The 16773-nt window shown below is 36.6% G+C and overlaps 1 protein-coding gene across 3 annotated transcripts in view; it reads right to left on the bottom strand.

The window, feature by feature from the left end:
* Positions 1-16773, bottom strand: part of dnajc15 (DnaJ (Hsp40) homolog, subfamily C, member 15) — a 30502-nt gene that overhangs the window by 12074 nt on the left and 1655 nt on the right. For 2 of the 3 annotated variants that reach the window (XM_079619573.1, XM_079619575.1), the window contains exons 2-6: positions 16564-16688; positions 14280-14331; positions 9550-9623; positions 5882-5958; positions 571-641 (exon numbers count right to left, since the gene is read on the bottom strand). In XM_079619573.1, coding sequence (XP_079475699.1) covers positions 571-641; positions 5882-5958; positions 9550-9623; positions 14280-14331; positions 16564-16668 — 379 coding nt within the window. In that variant the 5' untranslated portion in view covers positions 16669-16688. Of the gene's footprint in view, positions 1-570; positions 642-5881; positions 5959-9549; positions 9624-14279; positions 14332-16563; positions 16740-16773 lie in introns of all 3 variants that reach the window. The other variant, XM_079619574.1, reaches the window with a different exon arrangement.

The following is a 16773-nucleotide window of genomic DNA, read 5'->3' as shown; positions in this document are numbered from 1 at the left end:
TATTTTGCATTATACATTTACATCCCTTTACATAGTTGGCAAGACTGATTCATTGCAATTAATAAGTTAAAACTATAAGCTGAATAATTTTAAAACTGATTTGAATTGATTAAAAATTAATTTTTAATTTGCGCCATCATTCAAAGATGTCTCTGCATGGCATTTTTTAAAAGTTTTTATATGTCACTATGTATTATTATTTATGGTTGAATATGAATGCAAATTATTCAATACCATTCTTCCTTTAGTGAATGAAAGATTGTAAAATGTGCCTTGATTATTTTCAGTATTTAAGTTTTTCAATTAAATGTTTTCTAATCTACCGCAGTTGTGTGAGGGTTTGCCTGATTATGTCCTGCTTTGTGTGGTTCTGGCTTAAATTACAGCAAGTCAGCATTGCAGGGATGTGAGCCCTCTTTAAAAAGTGTGTTATGACAAATGCAGTTCAAATCAATAATGTAATCAACACCCGTCTCAGCCGCTGTCTTGCTCAGACAATCCCTACAGCTGCATGTGGAGAACCCAACTAGAAGATTATTGATTTAAACACAACCATCGTGAACTACTGACCTTTATCCGGATGATTTAGGACCATGATCCTTCTGTGGGATTCCCGTACCTTTGCCTTAGTGCTGGTCGGACTGCGCAAAACAAGAAAACAGAACATTTAGAGAAGGAACACACCGCCATCTAGTGGTCACAGTGGGAACTGCTGTATGAATCTAATTACAGGACTCCAGATTGTTTTTTTACACAAATCATCAACATGTGTGGTCTGTCTTCATCACTGCACACATCAACTGGAAAGACTCAATCTGTACATTCCCTGAAATTCCCCAATTTAGTGGGCCAAACAAGCAACAGAACTGAAAAAAATAAGGTATGGTCTGAGTTTGGGGACATTTCTTAACTCGACAAACGGATAAAGAAAAGCATTTGACAAAATGGCATTTTTTTAAATTCAATTTAAAATGTGGATCTAAAATAATTTATTTTAATTAAATAAACAGTATTAAACATGACTGTATTCGATTTAAAAAACAATATTGACTTGATATTTTAACTACATTTTAAATCATGAATTGAAATTAAATTGAATAATATTTTATAAAATGATAAAGAAAAAACAGATATACATATTAGATATGTATAATGAATATTGACAAATCTAGTATTTATTTCAATGAGTTGAATCTATGATGATTTTTATCTCCATCTAATGAATTTTTTTTTTTTTTTTTTTGTGCTAGATATAATAAGACTTACTTAAAATCCCAAACCATTTCTGACACATTCAAGCACATTTAAAGGGGTCATGACATGAGAAACCAAATTTGCCTTGATCTTTTGGTATATAAGAGGTCTTTGTACCATTAAAACGTCCTGCAAGTTTCATAGCTTAAGACGTCCTCCCCATTATAAACGAATCATTTATTTAATCAAGCTCTAAATACAGCTCGTTCTGGATCCATGGTAAGAAGTGACGTCACGGTACGAAGTGACGTACCAGCGTTTGCATATGACCGCCTCCAGAACAAGACAACTACGCTTTAAGCGCAAGACAACTACGCTCATTTCGTATCATTGTCGCGCCCGCGCGCCGCGCGCCTCACAAGTGTTCAGTCGACGGAGAGCGAGTGGGTCTGTGTACAGGGAGATTACGACGCCGCAGATGTGCTGTTCCTGGCTGTGGACAAACTACATCTTTGAATACGCTGCGAAAGATCCAGTCGGCAGGGAAAAATGGATGCACTTTATTTTTTGCGGACGTCTCAGTCACGGCAGTGTTAGTTTAAGCGTTTGTTCTATACATTTTAAGGATGACTGTTTTGAGCTTTGCCAGAAAACTGTTGCTCAAAGATAAGTCCGTGCCGTCTATTCTGGGCTCAACAACGACGACGCAAACTGTAAGTAATGTATTTAAAACTTTAAACTACTTTTTAAATACGCTGAAAGATCCAGTCGTCAGGGAAAAATGGATGCACTTTATTTTTTGCGGACGTCCCAGTCACGGCAGTGTTCTGTTTTTGAGGAAAAAATCCCAATATGATGCTGGCTTTGCCAGAAAACTGTTGCTCAAAGATAAGTCCGTGCCGACTATGGGCTCAATAACGACGACGCAAACTTACTTTTTACCATGGCTAATATAAACACATTTGTATAAGAGAATCTTGAAAATATGTCGCCTTTCTAGTAGGCCTAACGTTACATGTGATAGAAAATTAAAAATGTTGCCTTTATCAATGCTGCATCTTCAAAGATGGCCTGTCTGTGCATGCATTTTTGTCCGTGGTACACCCTATCATTTCATTGGAATTAGTTAAATAATGTTAAACTGTTAGCAAATGAAGCTATAGGATAATTATGCAACAATAATCCGTTTTCAAGTGTCTCGGGTTAATTTTTTTTTTATTAATTCAAAATAGTTTCACTTTCCATGTGGACACGGGCTGATCCAGTCTTCGTTGTTGTGGTGATGGTTCATTTTCCTCTGATTCCTCATCTGATTCTGGCTCAAACATAATAAGGTTTTATCATTGCAAGAGCCATCGCTTCGCATGCATCACCCGCTATTAAACAGTTACGCCGAATCCGCAAACGTTCTGGCTGGGGGCGTTAATAATTGATGCATGGGCACTGACGTTAGCCAATCATAACAGTGGGCGTTAACACTGAACTCTTAAAGGGGAAACACCCCCAAAACAGACTGTTTGAATCAGAGGATGAGAAACAGGGTGGGAAAAGGTCATAAATCACTACATTTTAAAAGTTTTTTGTAAAAAAAACTATAGTAAAACTATAATTGCACCTAAGGGAACATAATAATAAAATAAAAAAAACCATGTCATGACCCCTTTAAATAAATAAATATAATGTACCTCTTCAGTCAGTCAGTAGTATAGTAAATTAATAATTAATACCTTTTTTACAACAAAAATGACTTACTAATTTACTTAAGCTGGACTGTGACGCTATTTTCTTCTGGAAACAAACTTTGTAGGATTATTTTCCTGTTATCTCTGTAATGCTGCTTTGAAACGATCTGCATTGTGAAAAGCGCTATATAAATAAAGGTGACTTGACTTGACTATAGTAATGTTTCTTTTTAAAGGATTCAAATTTCTGTATTTATTAAATTGATCTTTTAATCTATATGAAGCATTGAGTTATGGTGTGAGGACAGGTGGTTTTAGGTTATTTGGCTTCACACTGTATCCTTGCCGAAAGATGAATACATTTCTTTCCAGCCTACAGCTTTCAGGGTTTGGCTCTGAGTCACGGCTAAACAGCCAGAAGTGATGATTAAAAGATACATTAATGCTTACACACAAGCGTTCAGTCCTATCAAGCCTCCTCTCAAGTCTCTGCATCATATGCAGGAGTGGGCGTCTGAGAGGGGCCTGAGCAACTGATTAAAACACTGTGAGGAGTGGAGGCTTCCAGAATGTGATGACCAATCTGTCAGGCAAAACTGCATTTGCAGAAATGTGTGGCACTCGAGAGACTAAACTGTGACCTCAAACTCATTTAAAGTCGGAACAGCAATGAACATAAGGATGTTCAAAGAAAACATGAGCATGACTAGGATTAAAAAATATATATATAATAATAATACTATTATATAGTTTTTTTTAAATCCTAGTAATGCTCATGTTTTCTTTGATCATCCTAATGTGTGTGTGTATATATATATATCTCAAAGAAAACATGAGCATGACTAGGATAATATATCTCTATATATATATATATATATACCGTATATATATATTTTTTTTATGGAGTTTGAAAGAAAAGCTGAATTTTCAGCATCATTCCTTCATGCATCTTTGCTGAATAAAAGTATTTGAATAAAATCATCTGCTTATTCAACTATTAAAGGGGGGGTAAAATACTTAGTTTCAGTCAATCTCATGTTAATCTTGAGTACCTATAGAGTAATAGTGCGTCCTTCATATCTCCAAAAAGTCTTTAGTTTCATCATATTTATAAAATAAAAATACAGCTTTCCGATTCTAACCGGAAAAAGCCGAGGTCCTTGATTCTGGGCGTGGGCGGAGCTATAGAGTCAAGCGGGAGCGCCCGGGAAGGTTTGCTTATTATCGATCGTGGTGCGGTATGCCATATTACTATATATATATAGTATTTGGTTTGCAAATCCAGCGACGACCTGGGTCTTGTTAATAAAACATTCGTCACTGAAATGACAAGAACACAAAACCGCACTTGCCACACTCCTTTGCTGTACCGGAAATACAAACTGCATCCACTGTTCCAGTAACACTGGGTTCTTTGGGAAGCTGAACAAGGTAAACTTTCCCTCACATCCCAAAACACACTTTTTTGGAGACATTCTTGACATCAACCATTCCTATTTAGCGCTGCTGATGATGATTTCCGGTAGTAGCGCGTCGATGCATATATATTATATAGAGATATATGATGTCGATGAGCGCGGTCTTTCTCTCCTCTGGTCGACGTGTGCGTGAACGCGCTTTTCCGAGAGCAATGCTCATATAAGGAGTTCCACTCTGGTCTACGTCATTAGATCTACGATAGAAAAAAACCAGCCGAAACGTGTTGCAATCCGGAAGTATGATTTTCAGCCCAGAAATTCTCTGTTATTCGTTCAAAATAACTTTTCAAACTTTGGCCATTATTAGCATGAGAATCCATCTCTTTAACACTGCAAACAACTCTGAATACATGAAACACCATTGTACCCCCCCTTTAAGTTTGTTAAAGAATGTGTCATTCGTTTTCTTATCACTATATATATATATATATATAAATACTTGAATTGAATAAATAAATCGTAATTTATTCCTATGATGTCAAAGCTGAATTTTTAGCAGCGTTACTCCAATCGTCAGTCACATGATCCTTTAGAAATCATTTGAATATGCTGATTTGCTGCTCAAGGCACGTTTCCTATCATAAATCAATGTTGTGCTGCTTAATTATTATTATTTTTTTTTTTTTAATTCTTTGATCAATAGAAATATTTCAAATAGAAATATAAATCTTTCGAAACATTTTAAATGTCTTTACTGTCACAATCAATATAATGCATCCAAAAAAACTGACCTGAAACTTTTGAACAGTAGTATATGGATTAACAAAAATGTCAAAATTTTTATTTTTAGGTGAACTATACCTTTAAAAACCACAAATGACCCAACAAGCTAGCTGAATTTATGATGGGCGTAGAGAGATCAAAGTATATCAGTGCAAATAGTATAACATCACTGAGGTCAGTTATTTCAGCCGTGAGTGACAGACACCAAAGTAAAGCTGAAGACGGATGACAAGAGAATAATAAAAACTATTAACCCAAATCAGTACCGTTTTATGAGCATGAACGCGGTTGACCGAGTTCATATTGTCACGTCCAAGAAATATTGGACACAGTCTGGTTCAGTTCTATGAAAACATTAGTCCAGTTTGACTGACAACACAAAGAAATGACGCAAGCTACGCCACACAGGATGTGATGCTGGCATGCTGTGAGTCACACCTGGTCTGGGACCATGTGAACTTCTGTTGAAGGGAAATTTCTAAAGAAATATACCCTCCGAGGATGAGGAGGGTGGTCCACCGAAAAGCAGATTATAAATTAAAAAGAGACACAGCTGAGAATTCTTCCCATTAGACGTTACAGGATCAAAGCTGTGACGACAGTAGATGACGACCGACTTCAAACCAAAAGAATTGCCCCCAGACTTAACCGCAAGCTCTTCTGGGAAGTTTAGTGATGCAGTGTGTGTGTGTGTATATACTGTAAAACACCTTTGTTTTCTTCCATGACAACTCATAATGAGAGAATTCAGCAAGAGGAATTGCAGTGATTTAGGGCTTTGTTTAGCCCACGGCCCACAATTACCTGATCCCGAGAACAAGGCTGGCTTCCCGTCTGGTCATCTTCTGCTCAAATCCACCTTTGTAGTATGCAGAAAATGACTAGGAAAGAAAAGAAAAATGTTGAAAGCAACGGTCCAGATTCAAAGTTAAGCCCTATCAACAGCATATCTGTGGCATATTGTTGATTACTAGGAGAGAAAAAAGACGCTTTCCTCAGTTTTAAACAGTTAGAATTGAAAAAGACAAGGGCAGGCAGTTAACATACATACAGTATTCAAAGTGTCACAATACTTCAACCTTACTGACATGAAACTTGGATGATAGAATCACTTGTAAAGTTATACCATGCAGTCTTTTAATTTGGTTGTCATGATACACACAATGAGACACGACGGAGGCATCTGAACAGCACAGACATTACGTCGGTAATCCGTAATCAGAATTTCCTTCACCCGGAAAAGTGGTCCCAGCTGAAAATTATTTCACCAACTATACATATCAAGTTATAAACAGGGTTTAACTGAATAACTCCTCTAAGTGCTTTAACACAAACATAAGAGTCACAATTAATTTAGTAATCAACATTACGCCTCAAATGCTGTGAATAGTATAGTACTGAACCCATAACGTTGCACAATGATGTATAATCATACTCAATATTGATGGCAACCACGTTGTTTTGGCTCAGCTAAAAGCCTCATGATCAGCGCTTTCACCGTATTATGTGAAAATGGAGATTTTAGGGATTTGAGAAGATTGACCCCATAATTATCCAAATTCCAAAACTAAAGGTGCGTTCACGCCAGAATTGCCGTAATTACTGACTTGAAAAGCGATCACGTCCTCGTTGAACTCGTAGTTTTCAATTCGCTAATTTTCTGAGAGTCCCGACTTGTACCGCCTGATCGCTGCAACATCAACAGCAAACACTCAAAATGGCAGCGGCTTCAGCGGTAAAACGCAGTCATTGTAGTAAAATGCAGTCATTTTATTATATTTTTGATATCACTATTGTTAATGTCTTATAATATTTAATCAATAATGTAAGAATAATCTGAATATGTACAAAAGATTTTTACTGTTTACTGTTGATCGCACTGAATGTACCATAAAATAAACATTAAAGGGCACCTATTATGCAAAATGGTGTTTGAACATAAATGTGTGTTGGCAGTGTGTGTACACAACCACCCTATAATGATAAAAATCCAACCAGTGTTTTTTTTTTTTTAAATCCCCATAAATCATAAGCAGTGTCTCAGAATCAATGCAATGTGACGTAGAATTGCACAAGCCCCGCCCACGACTGTTGATGACACTGCAGTTTGAGCATAGACCCGCCCTGAGTGAGCTGGACACAGTCCGCCATTGTTTCGACGCTGGAGCAGCTGAAGAACGTCTCCGAAAGCGATTGAGGTGTTTTGTTTTTTGGATGTTAGAATGAACATAGCAGTCTTCATTTACTCTCGTTGTTACTCGAGGATTGATCAGTACAACTGCTCTCGTGATCCAGCTTACAGTAATAATAGGTGCCCTTTAAAATATGTTTATTAACAAGGCATTTCCATCACTTGCTATATTGTGGTTGTGTCAACTGATTACTCAAATTACACAGATTAATTTGTGTTTTCATAGAACTATGCATAATTCAGAGTCCAATGACGTGAAAAGGTCTGAGAAGAACATCCCAGGTTGTCATCTAATAATTACAGTAATTATGACGTGAACGCATCAAACGGCTCAAATGTGAGTGTTAAGATCATGATAATGAAGTTGCATGTGTTTAGAGGAGGTTTAGGCTGTATTCTTCAGTCAAATTCAAGATTTTGTTACAGTAAAGAATGAGAATGTTTCGGTTTCCATTTTCTTCATAGATTTTTCCCCTTGGGACTTTCACACATTAGGGCTTTTCACGCTTGAAATGTTTAACCCTGCCTCATTCTAAACCCAGTAAATGGGTTATCCTGCTTCATGTTTCACACTGCTCATAACCCGGGGTTAACAATTAATCTGCGGTATTCTTAAGACGTTTCACACTTTACATTCCTGAACACTGGGTTACGTTCTTATTTGCGGTGTCAATGCCATTGACTGGGCGAATACCGCACACAATCTTTACATAAAGGCTAATAGCATTGTGTGTCCGCATGCTATTATTACATTTTATATGTATATAAACTAAGCTATCAAGTTTTTCCTGAATAGACTTTTTGGACAATAAAAGTAAAAAATAACTTCTGCACTCCAATTGGCACGTTTTCCATCGCCATTTGCCATTTTTCCCCTCAAAAGCTGACTGACTGTCCAAAGCATGTGATTATGTGCCACACGATTGGCTGTCTGTTGCTAAGCATCTAGTCATAACATTATAATACCGCATCGTTTCACACTGCACAAGTTTGGCACTGCAATGAGGGGTTAAAAGTGGGGTTTAGCACGATGATAACCTGGGGTTAAGCACAGTGTGAAAAGCCCTATTCCGTATTTTCAGCACATACTTATAATTTTAAGGAGCATTTCACCTGAAATTTTTTTAAATTAAATAATACATTATTTTTCTCTACATCATTCAAAACCCATATGTTGTTGTCTATTAATTAAAACAAAAAAATAAACTATGAAGAATCTTTACACAGCTAAAGCACTATATGAGCCGTTTACCAAAGAACAAAAGGGCCTAACAAAATAAAAAATACCCCATTAATGCATCATAAAAGTGGTCTATATGATTACATGTATTCTTAAGCATTAAAATAGGGTTGTATGAGGAAAAACTCATTTCTGGACCTGAACAGTCCGGATCATATAAACTGTGGTTCAATAGGCAAGAGCTTTGAAAAGACTCTTCAAAAATGTCAACTTTTGTGTTCTACGGCAAAAATAACAGCGCACTGGTTTGGTACTCATGTACTGATTGATGTTGAGTAAACAATGTCTCTGTTTTTCGCTGAACTATCTCTCTTTACTAAAGATGCCATAACGGGATAACATCGGTCTGTGGCTCCTTCAGAAATCATACTTCCTGCAGGATTTCGGGCAGAGTTCACAACTGAGTAAAAACATGTGTACGTTTTAGAGGGCGAGGGAGGCCAGAATGTTCAGTCCAATCTCAGCCCAAAACATGTCACTTAATCACACTCATCCGTTACGTGATTCACAGAAAAATGAAATCATTTGATTAATAACTCTAATAATGATCTATTACAAGAGTAGTCAGTCGCGAATCTGCGAAAGCCACTGAGATTATAGAAGTTTCAGAGAGTACACAGGTGGACAGGTTGAGTCAAAGCGCTGGGAACCAGCCCCAACCACACATCCCTAGAGATTAAGAAAAACCTGGACAAATCAGGTTTATAGACTCCATCAAAAACCAGACGCACAGCGTGAACTATGGCAAGGGCCAGTAAGACACGATGAATCAGTCCTGCGCCCTACAGCAGGAGGTTTAACATGCCAAAAACGCACGCAAAAACAAGTGCCTCAAGATGTGGAAATGAACATGGAAATATCCAAATTTCATTCCCACAAATCATCGCTTTCTGAAACAGAATCTGTGTTTAAAAAATGAATATGTTATGCTGGATTTTTTCAAATGGGAATATTGATTCATAGGGTGTTCGAGAGCAATCCCACAGCAAAATCATTCGCTTGTGCATGCTAAAAAATAGTTGGTTTGTTTCTGACACTTACCGTAGTGGGTAACTTCTTGGCAGCTTCCGTGATAACCTGACCCAGAGGCCTCCATAAATGGAATGCATATCGACCTAAAAGCCAATGTAATAAGAGAAAAAAAGGATTGATGGGTTGAAAAGTGTGCCACTTGATAGCAGACGATTTACAGAGTTAATTTCCAGGGTTAACAAAGTTGGTTTACGGGTGAAACCAAGGACAAAACCACATTTTAGTCTTATTCAATATGTGTTAAAGGTGAGGACGCCTTTCAACTTCCCTTGGTATTTACTTGGTCAGGGTGCTGGTGAACTGCCAGCGGTTGTGGTTCAACTGTGAAGCAACACACTGCAAGTCAGCAGCACTCAATGAAATGAACATATAATGCCTCTGAACATCCAGCATTCAATAAAAAAGCTGAGAAAGGCCGTTAAGCGGCTCGTTTTAATGCAACCAAATTGTAGGTGAAGAAATACATAAAGTAATACATTATGGGAACATTTCAGGATTTTCATTTCATCAAATTCTGAGGAGTTTATTGTTGAGAGGAAAACGTTATTTTGCTTCTCAGCAAAAAAAAAAAAAAAAAAAAGCGTTTGAGGCTCTCTCCACTGTAATCCAAAGCCCTGCCTCTGAGCGAATCAGACCACACACCACCTCAGCTTTTGGCAGAAGTGCTGCCCCCTCGATGTACTGAAATGGGAATTAGCCCCCTTCCTCAAAGCGACCACAAGTGCTATTCTATCCTGACCTCACACAGCTATGGGTGGAAGACTTGGCGACTAGCAATGATGAACTATCCAAGCAGCAGTAGGGAGGACGGCAGAGACACCTGCCAGAAAAGAATCAAACGTAAACAGGGTGATGACAAAGTCGCTTTAATTATTTGGCCACATGCGGCCATTTAAAGACTTTGATTTCTCTAATGCCAGAGGCCACATTGACCTCATTAACCAGGGCGAGCTTCATCTGGGGGCTTGAACAAACACTCACGGTAAGAGCGGCTTAACCATCTCCCTCATCAACGCCGCCATCATCTCGAGTGCTTCCAATCCTTTAGAATCACATCATAAATATCTGTGGTCAGCTTTAACATACAAGAGGAAAGTTTAGCTAAATATTTTAAAAAGACAAAAGAGGAAAAAACTTTTATCACATTATACAATGGCTACTATCCCGCTGCGAACCACAACACGAGGGATTTTAGCTTGCAAACATCCTGCCTAGAAACATACTCTGCGCCAGAACGCAAACGCAAAACTTTCGCCAACACGACATTTCAAGAGTGCTGATATTCAGGCCAACAGCACTGAGACTTTTCACTCTTAGTATAACTCCTGTCAGACTGTCAATCTCTGGGAAGTTTTCACTAATTCATTCAATCACATCGATTCATTCATGATAGAAACAACAAGTGTCTTTTTGAGTTAAGCCCGGAACACACCAAGCCAACGGTCGGGCGTCGGGCAGTTCTTGTGTGTCGCCCGACTAAGTTTTCTCAGTGTGTTCTTCACAGTTCGCTGAAATTGGTCCTCGGGTATTTTTTTTCAGCCGATTCGACATGTTGAATCGGCATCGGGCCGTCGGTGAGAGAGAGAACTCTGATTGGCTCTTCAGCTTAGAATAATAGCAAAGAAGTCAAAACAGTACAGATAGAAGGCTATTCTAATGTTACGTCATCTTACCGGAGTGTTCCTTGGCTAATACTTCAATATTAACACGAGCGGAGTGGAATAAAGAAAGTGTTTAGCAGGATTGATATTCAAAACGAATACATAGACAGTTGTATGTATTGCAGAAATAAACAGTTGTCTAGTTTACACGCAAGCGAAGACCGCGCATTCTAGCTGACAGTCGGCTGTAGTTCTCTCCGTGTGTTCAAGTGCAGCTTTTTTCCCAGACGCAAGGCGAAAACACAGTCGGCTTTCATCAGCGCTAGTTCTTTGGCGTCGGTTTGGTGTGTCCCGGGCTTTAGTCATTTAATTATTCACTCAACTGATTTATTCAAACACGGAATAAATCGGGATAGTAAAAAAAAAACTGGGGCTCATCACTACTAATTGGGCATATTATTTCATATTGTACGCACACAGGAGAACTTATAAAAAATGTCTGCCTAATTAACAACACACATTTTGACTATTTAAAATGATTGTTAATAATAATTAGCATAAAACACCAAGTGTGTATGGGTGTGGTGATATTAAAACATGACAATAATTCTCATCTAGGTGAAAGCGGTCTCACAAAATTGAGAGTTGATTTGTGTCTTTTACAACTTACTCAGAAAGTAGAACTGAAGTGACATTCATAGGTAGCATTTTTCGTCTTTATTTAAAAGGCTTTATGATATTAAGACCGATATTAAGACTTTATTTAAAAAAAAATAAAGCATATTGCTATTGTGAAGCACAAATGCTTTGATTCAATTAAATAAATATGCACTGTTGCACAGTTATAATTTACATGCGTGGAGAAGATTGGTTAACAAACTCCATCTCTGCATATGCTGTTGCTTAAAACGTTCATCTGGGTACGCAATGTGCGCCATTTCATCAAATTTGTAACAATCTTTTATAGACATGAGAATACATCAATGTGTTTCTAAATATGCAAAACCCTCGATCTGAGTTTGCATGTTTTGATGTCCACATGTTCTTATTCAAGAAATTACCGGGGCTGTTGCATTTCTATCATAAAGAAGTGGCCACATAATAAAGATTAAGTAGACATTTAAATTAAATGTTGTTTGACTAATATTAAATAAGGATTTGATCGTGCTGTAAAGTGTAACAACAACACTTACAGGCCATTGACGGCACTGCATGCATTTGTTATAATACGCAATATACAGAAGTTGATTATTGTTTATAGTATATCTATGTATTTAACAGTGTTGTTAAGTAAAACCATATGATTATTTGCTATTGATACTTTATTTGAATTAATTATGTGACACCAATTGTCACCCTCTGGTATATTTGATCAGGGGTTCATCCTACAGCGAGATAATGACCCAAAACATACTTCCAGGCAATGTCAGAACTACCTTAGAAGAAAAGAAAAGATGGTAGGCTTTAATTCATGGAATAGCCAGCACAGTCTCCAAACTTAAACCCCATTGAGTTGGTTTGGGATTAACTGGACAGAAAGATGAAAGCAAAGCAACATACAAGTGCAACACAAGTTTGTGGGAACTTTTGCAACTGTGTTGGGAAGAACTTTCCAAAAAAGATTTGATTATATCTGGAAAGGTGGCTACTCTGATGAGTCGAAAATGTTGATTTAGATTTACTGGTAATTGTGCTAAACAAAATGATTGCATGATTTCTTTCTTTTTTTACGTCCAATTGTTTTTATGTTCTGTGCTTTCATTTCAGAGTAAATTGATACATTAAACTGCATAAATTTCAATAAAAACAGGAAAAATGGAGGTGTTCTAAATTTGAATAATAATACACTTTATTTTATAGAGCGCCTTTAAAAGCAGCTTCTCAAAGCGCTGTACATAAAACCACAATCCACCGGAAAATACAACAAGTTAAAGTTAATAAAAACAAAAGCAGCAGCAAAAAAAAAAAAAAAAAAAAAAAACGATCACAAAAAAACATCAGCCTTCAAATGCAAGTTACAAAAAAAATGTCAAAAGTCTGGTATGGTAATGTATGTGTATTTTAAGTATGTGTATTACAATTAATTGTAAAGGCTATTGTTCACTTAGGTCTGCTCTTATTACCATATTGTTTTGTATTATATGACTATTGCAAAAAAGAATATTTTTTCCAGTCTACTTTTGTCATTGAAGATTTCTTAAAAATATGTCATCATAAATTAATATTGTGTATCTTCTTGTGTGTTTTATAACACCTCTGCAAGTGAGCCATCCTCAAAACTAGTAAACACAATAAACACTTTTAGACCCTTTTATATAGACCCAGAAGATAACACACCTCTCATTTACCAGTTGTGCATATGTGTGGATTTTTATACAGAGAAATCTTGCAGCTCAGGCTATGACACAACTATTGTTACTCTTTCATTATATATGATGAAATGCATGAGATTAAATGCAATGTATGAAATTCATCTTAATTTCTTTCTTCTGCTGAACATAAAAAAATATATTATGAAGAATGTCGGGTAACCAGACAGTTGATGGACCCCATTGAAGTAGGAAAAAAATACTATGGAAGTCAATGGGCTAAACCAGCTGTTTGGTTACCGACATTATTCAAAATATATAATTTTATGTTCAGCAGAAAAAAGAAATTCATACAGTTTTGAAACAACTTGAGGGTGAGTAAATGATAACAGAATGTTCATTTTGAAGTTAACTAATCCTTTAAAATAAGTTATTAAAAACGCTTCTCTTTTTTTTTTTTTGGTTCACTGACCTTTTTACCCCAATAAAAACGTGTTCTGGGTGAATGGCCTCTAATTTGTCATGTAGCTAATGCTGTCAACAGCTTGAAAATACTTATTGCAAGCAATCCAGGCAATAAAATCCAGGCAATCCAGTCTCCCCTGGAGTAACCTGAGGTTAAAAACTTCCTCAAAAGCACAATGGTAATCAATCATCAGTTTGAACCAGTTAACCTTTGGTTCCCATCCCAGAGCTTTAACCACTAAGTTATACCACACATATTATATGAATGCATGTAGCTTCTCCATGTGACTGTGCAACACGTGGTTTAATGACAAAGGAGTCTCCAAATGAGTGCATACACTGGGGTCAACGCGGTTGTGCTCACCTGCAAACCCTGCCGCAGCAACACCCAGTCCCACTGCCATCAGAGTGCCGGCCTGAAACACACAAACATTTTATCACTATGACAATTAACAAACACACGACCAGTATTTGTAGAGAAGCATTTTAAATGTTGCCAAATAATTATATTGGCTAGACATTACATGGTTTTCCCATAGTAGATGATCAACAATTCAAAAACTTCCATCGACTATACTTCCACTGGAAATTTCTCACTCTTCAGAGATTTAAAATGACGTCCACCAAACTCACCACAGACCATCAAACTGTTCTAGGAGAGTAGCTGATAATCCAAAATCCCATAGACTGAATGTTCAGAGTCTGACTCATGCATCATCATCATTACATGATTATTCATGAATTAATGCAAATGTTAAACAGCTAAAATGTAAATACACAAGCCCTTTAAGCTTCATTCTTCTGACGGTCTATCTATGCATCCGTCTATCTATCTATCTATCTATCTATCTATCTATCTATCTATCTATCTATCTATCTATCTATCTATTTTTGTTTATTTGTTTATTATTTAGATCCCCATTAGCTGCTCCATTAAGCAGCAGCTATTCTTCCTGGGGTCTTAACTATTTTTACAAAAATATTAACGTCAAAGCTGTACAACAATGAAGACAAATACAGAAGTGCACACAACATCATCTAAGACTCACACGCACACACACACACACACACACACACACACACACACACACACACACACACACACACACACACACACACACTAAACATAACAATATAACAATATAAGATCTTCTATGTACAAAATATTACCACTCTCTGGGTATAATATAAAATAAAATAAAAAATCACATTTCAATTGCCATAGCTCATACAGTCGTTATTAATTACATAATTACAGTTACTCCCAAGTAAATAAATACAATCTCAATCTTTTTGAAAAACTAACTGACTCGCTGAAACCAAAAATAACGGGAGCGAGTTCCATGCCACCACTGCTCTATAACACGATGTTCTTTGAAGTTGATTGGTTCACATCTATCTATCTATCTATCTATCTATCTATCTATCTATCTATCTATCTATCTATCTTGCGTGTATCAATCAATTAGGGCTGCATAACGATTAATCGCAACTAATCGTTTGCAGAATAAAAGTTGGTGTTTACATCATATATGCGTGTGTACTGTGTATAATAATTATGTATTGATAGATACACAAACATGCATGTATATATTTAAGAAAAAAATATATTTATATATTAAGTATTTATAATTATATATCATAAAAATTATATTTAAATATTTAAATGTATATAAACATGTAAATATTTTTAAAATATATACATGCATGTGTGTGTATTTATAAATACAGAATTATTTTACACAGTACACACACATATATGATGTAAAAAAAAACTTTTATTCTGCTAACGATTAGTTGCGATTAATCGTTATGCAGCCCTACAATCAATCTATCTATCTCTCAGTCTATCTATCTATCTATCTATCTATCTATCTATCTATCTATATGTATCTATCTATCTGATTGTTTATCTATCTGACGGTTTATCAGTTTATCTATCTATCTATCTATCTATCTATCTATCTATCTATCTATATATATATCTATGATACACTGTCTGTCAGTGGTATCGGTCTATCTATTTGATGGATGTTAAATCTATCTGACAGTTTACCTACCTACCTATCTAGAACATCCTAGAAATTGCCTAGCAATGCCCTAACAACCACAGAACAAACAATTTGTATCCATAAGGAGTATGTGGCATTTAAACTTCACATTTTTGAAGCTATTTAATCTTTAAACACGACTTTGACAAGGTTGACTCGAAAAGCTCCATGTTTAACTTTTTTATCTTCTTTTATGGATCGACAAGGTATTCAATTAGCTTGTACTTAGAACTTCTAGAGGGCCATAAAGTGTTTGTTATAAACTCACAATGGATGATGTACAAAAACTGAGAATGTATGCTTCACAAATTCACAATGAGTAATACTGCATGGCTAATAATTATTTCCCATCTTCCAACAACCAATATTGAGCTACTTTCATTAATACATCAGTTCACAGTAAGTATTCGGCTAATAATATAACACACTTTGAAAAGAAAAAGGTAAAAGTGTTAATATAAATGATTGAGTTTCAGAAGTGATCAGCAAGGTCACTGTGATGATGAGCACAGATGGAGCTCTTATGACACAGGTGTTTCAGCCATTATAGTAAAACAGTGTAACTGCTCCAGACTCTCCAGCACGATATTTACTCACAAAGCGTTTGTCAATATCTGTCTCACTCTGCACGGTGGATTTTGGTGTATATTCAGCATGTCTCATGAAGTCCCCGTCCATCGCTACTCTACTGGAGCTCGCCATGATGCTGGTGACAGCCACAGCTACGGAAACACCAAAGGGACAAACTTCAGCTGCTGCGGCGTCTCGCGATTCTAAAGCAGAGGTTTTAAAACAGTTCTAATTTAG

The sequence above is a fragment of the Phoxinus phoxinus genome (genome assembly GCF_949152265.1).
Source record: "Phoxinus phoxinus genome assembly, chromosome: 7".
Taxonomy (NCBI): Eukaryota; Metazoa; Chordata; class Actinopteri; order Cypriniformes; family Leuciscidae; genus Phoxinus; species Phoxinus phoxinus.
The sequence above is the reverse complement of the archived record's forward strand: the minus strand, read 5'-3'. Positions and strand labels throughout refer to the sequence as shown.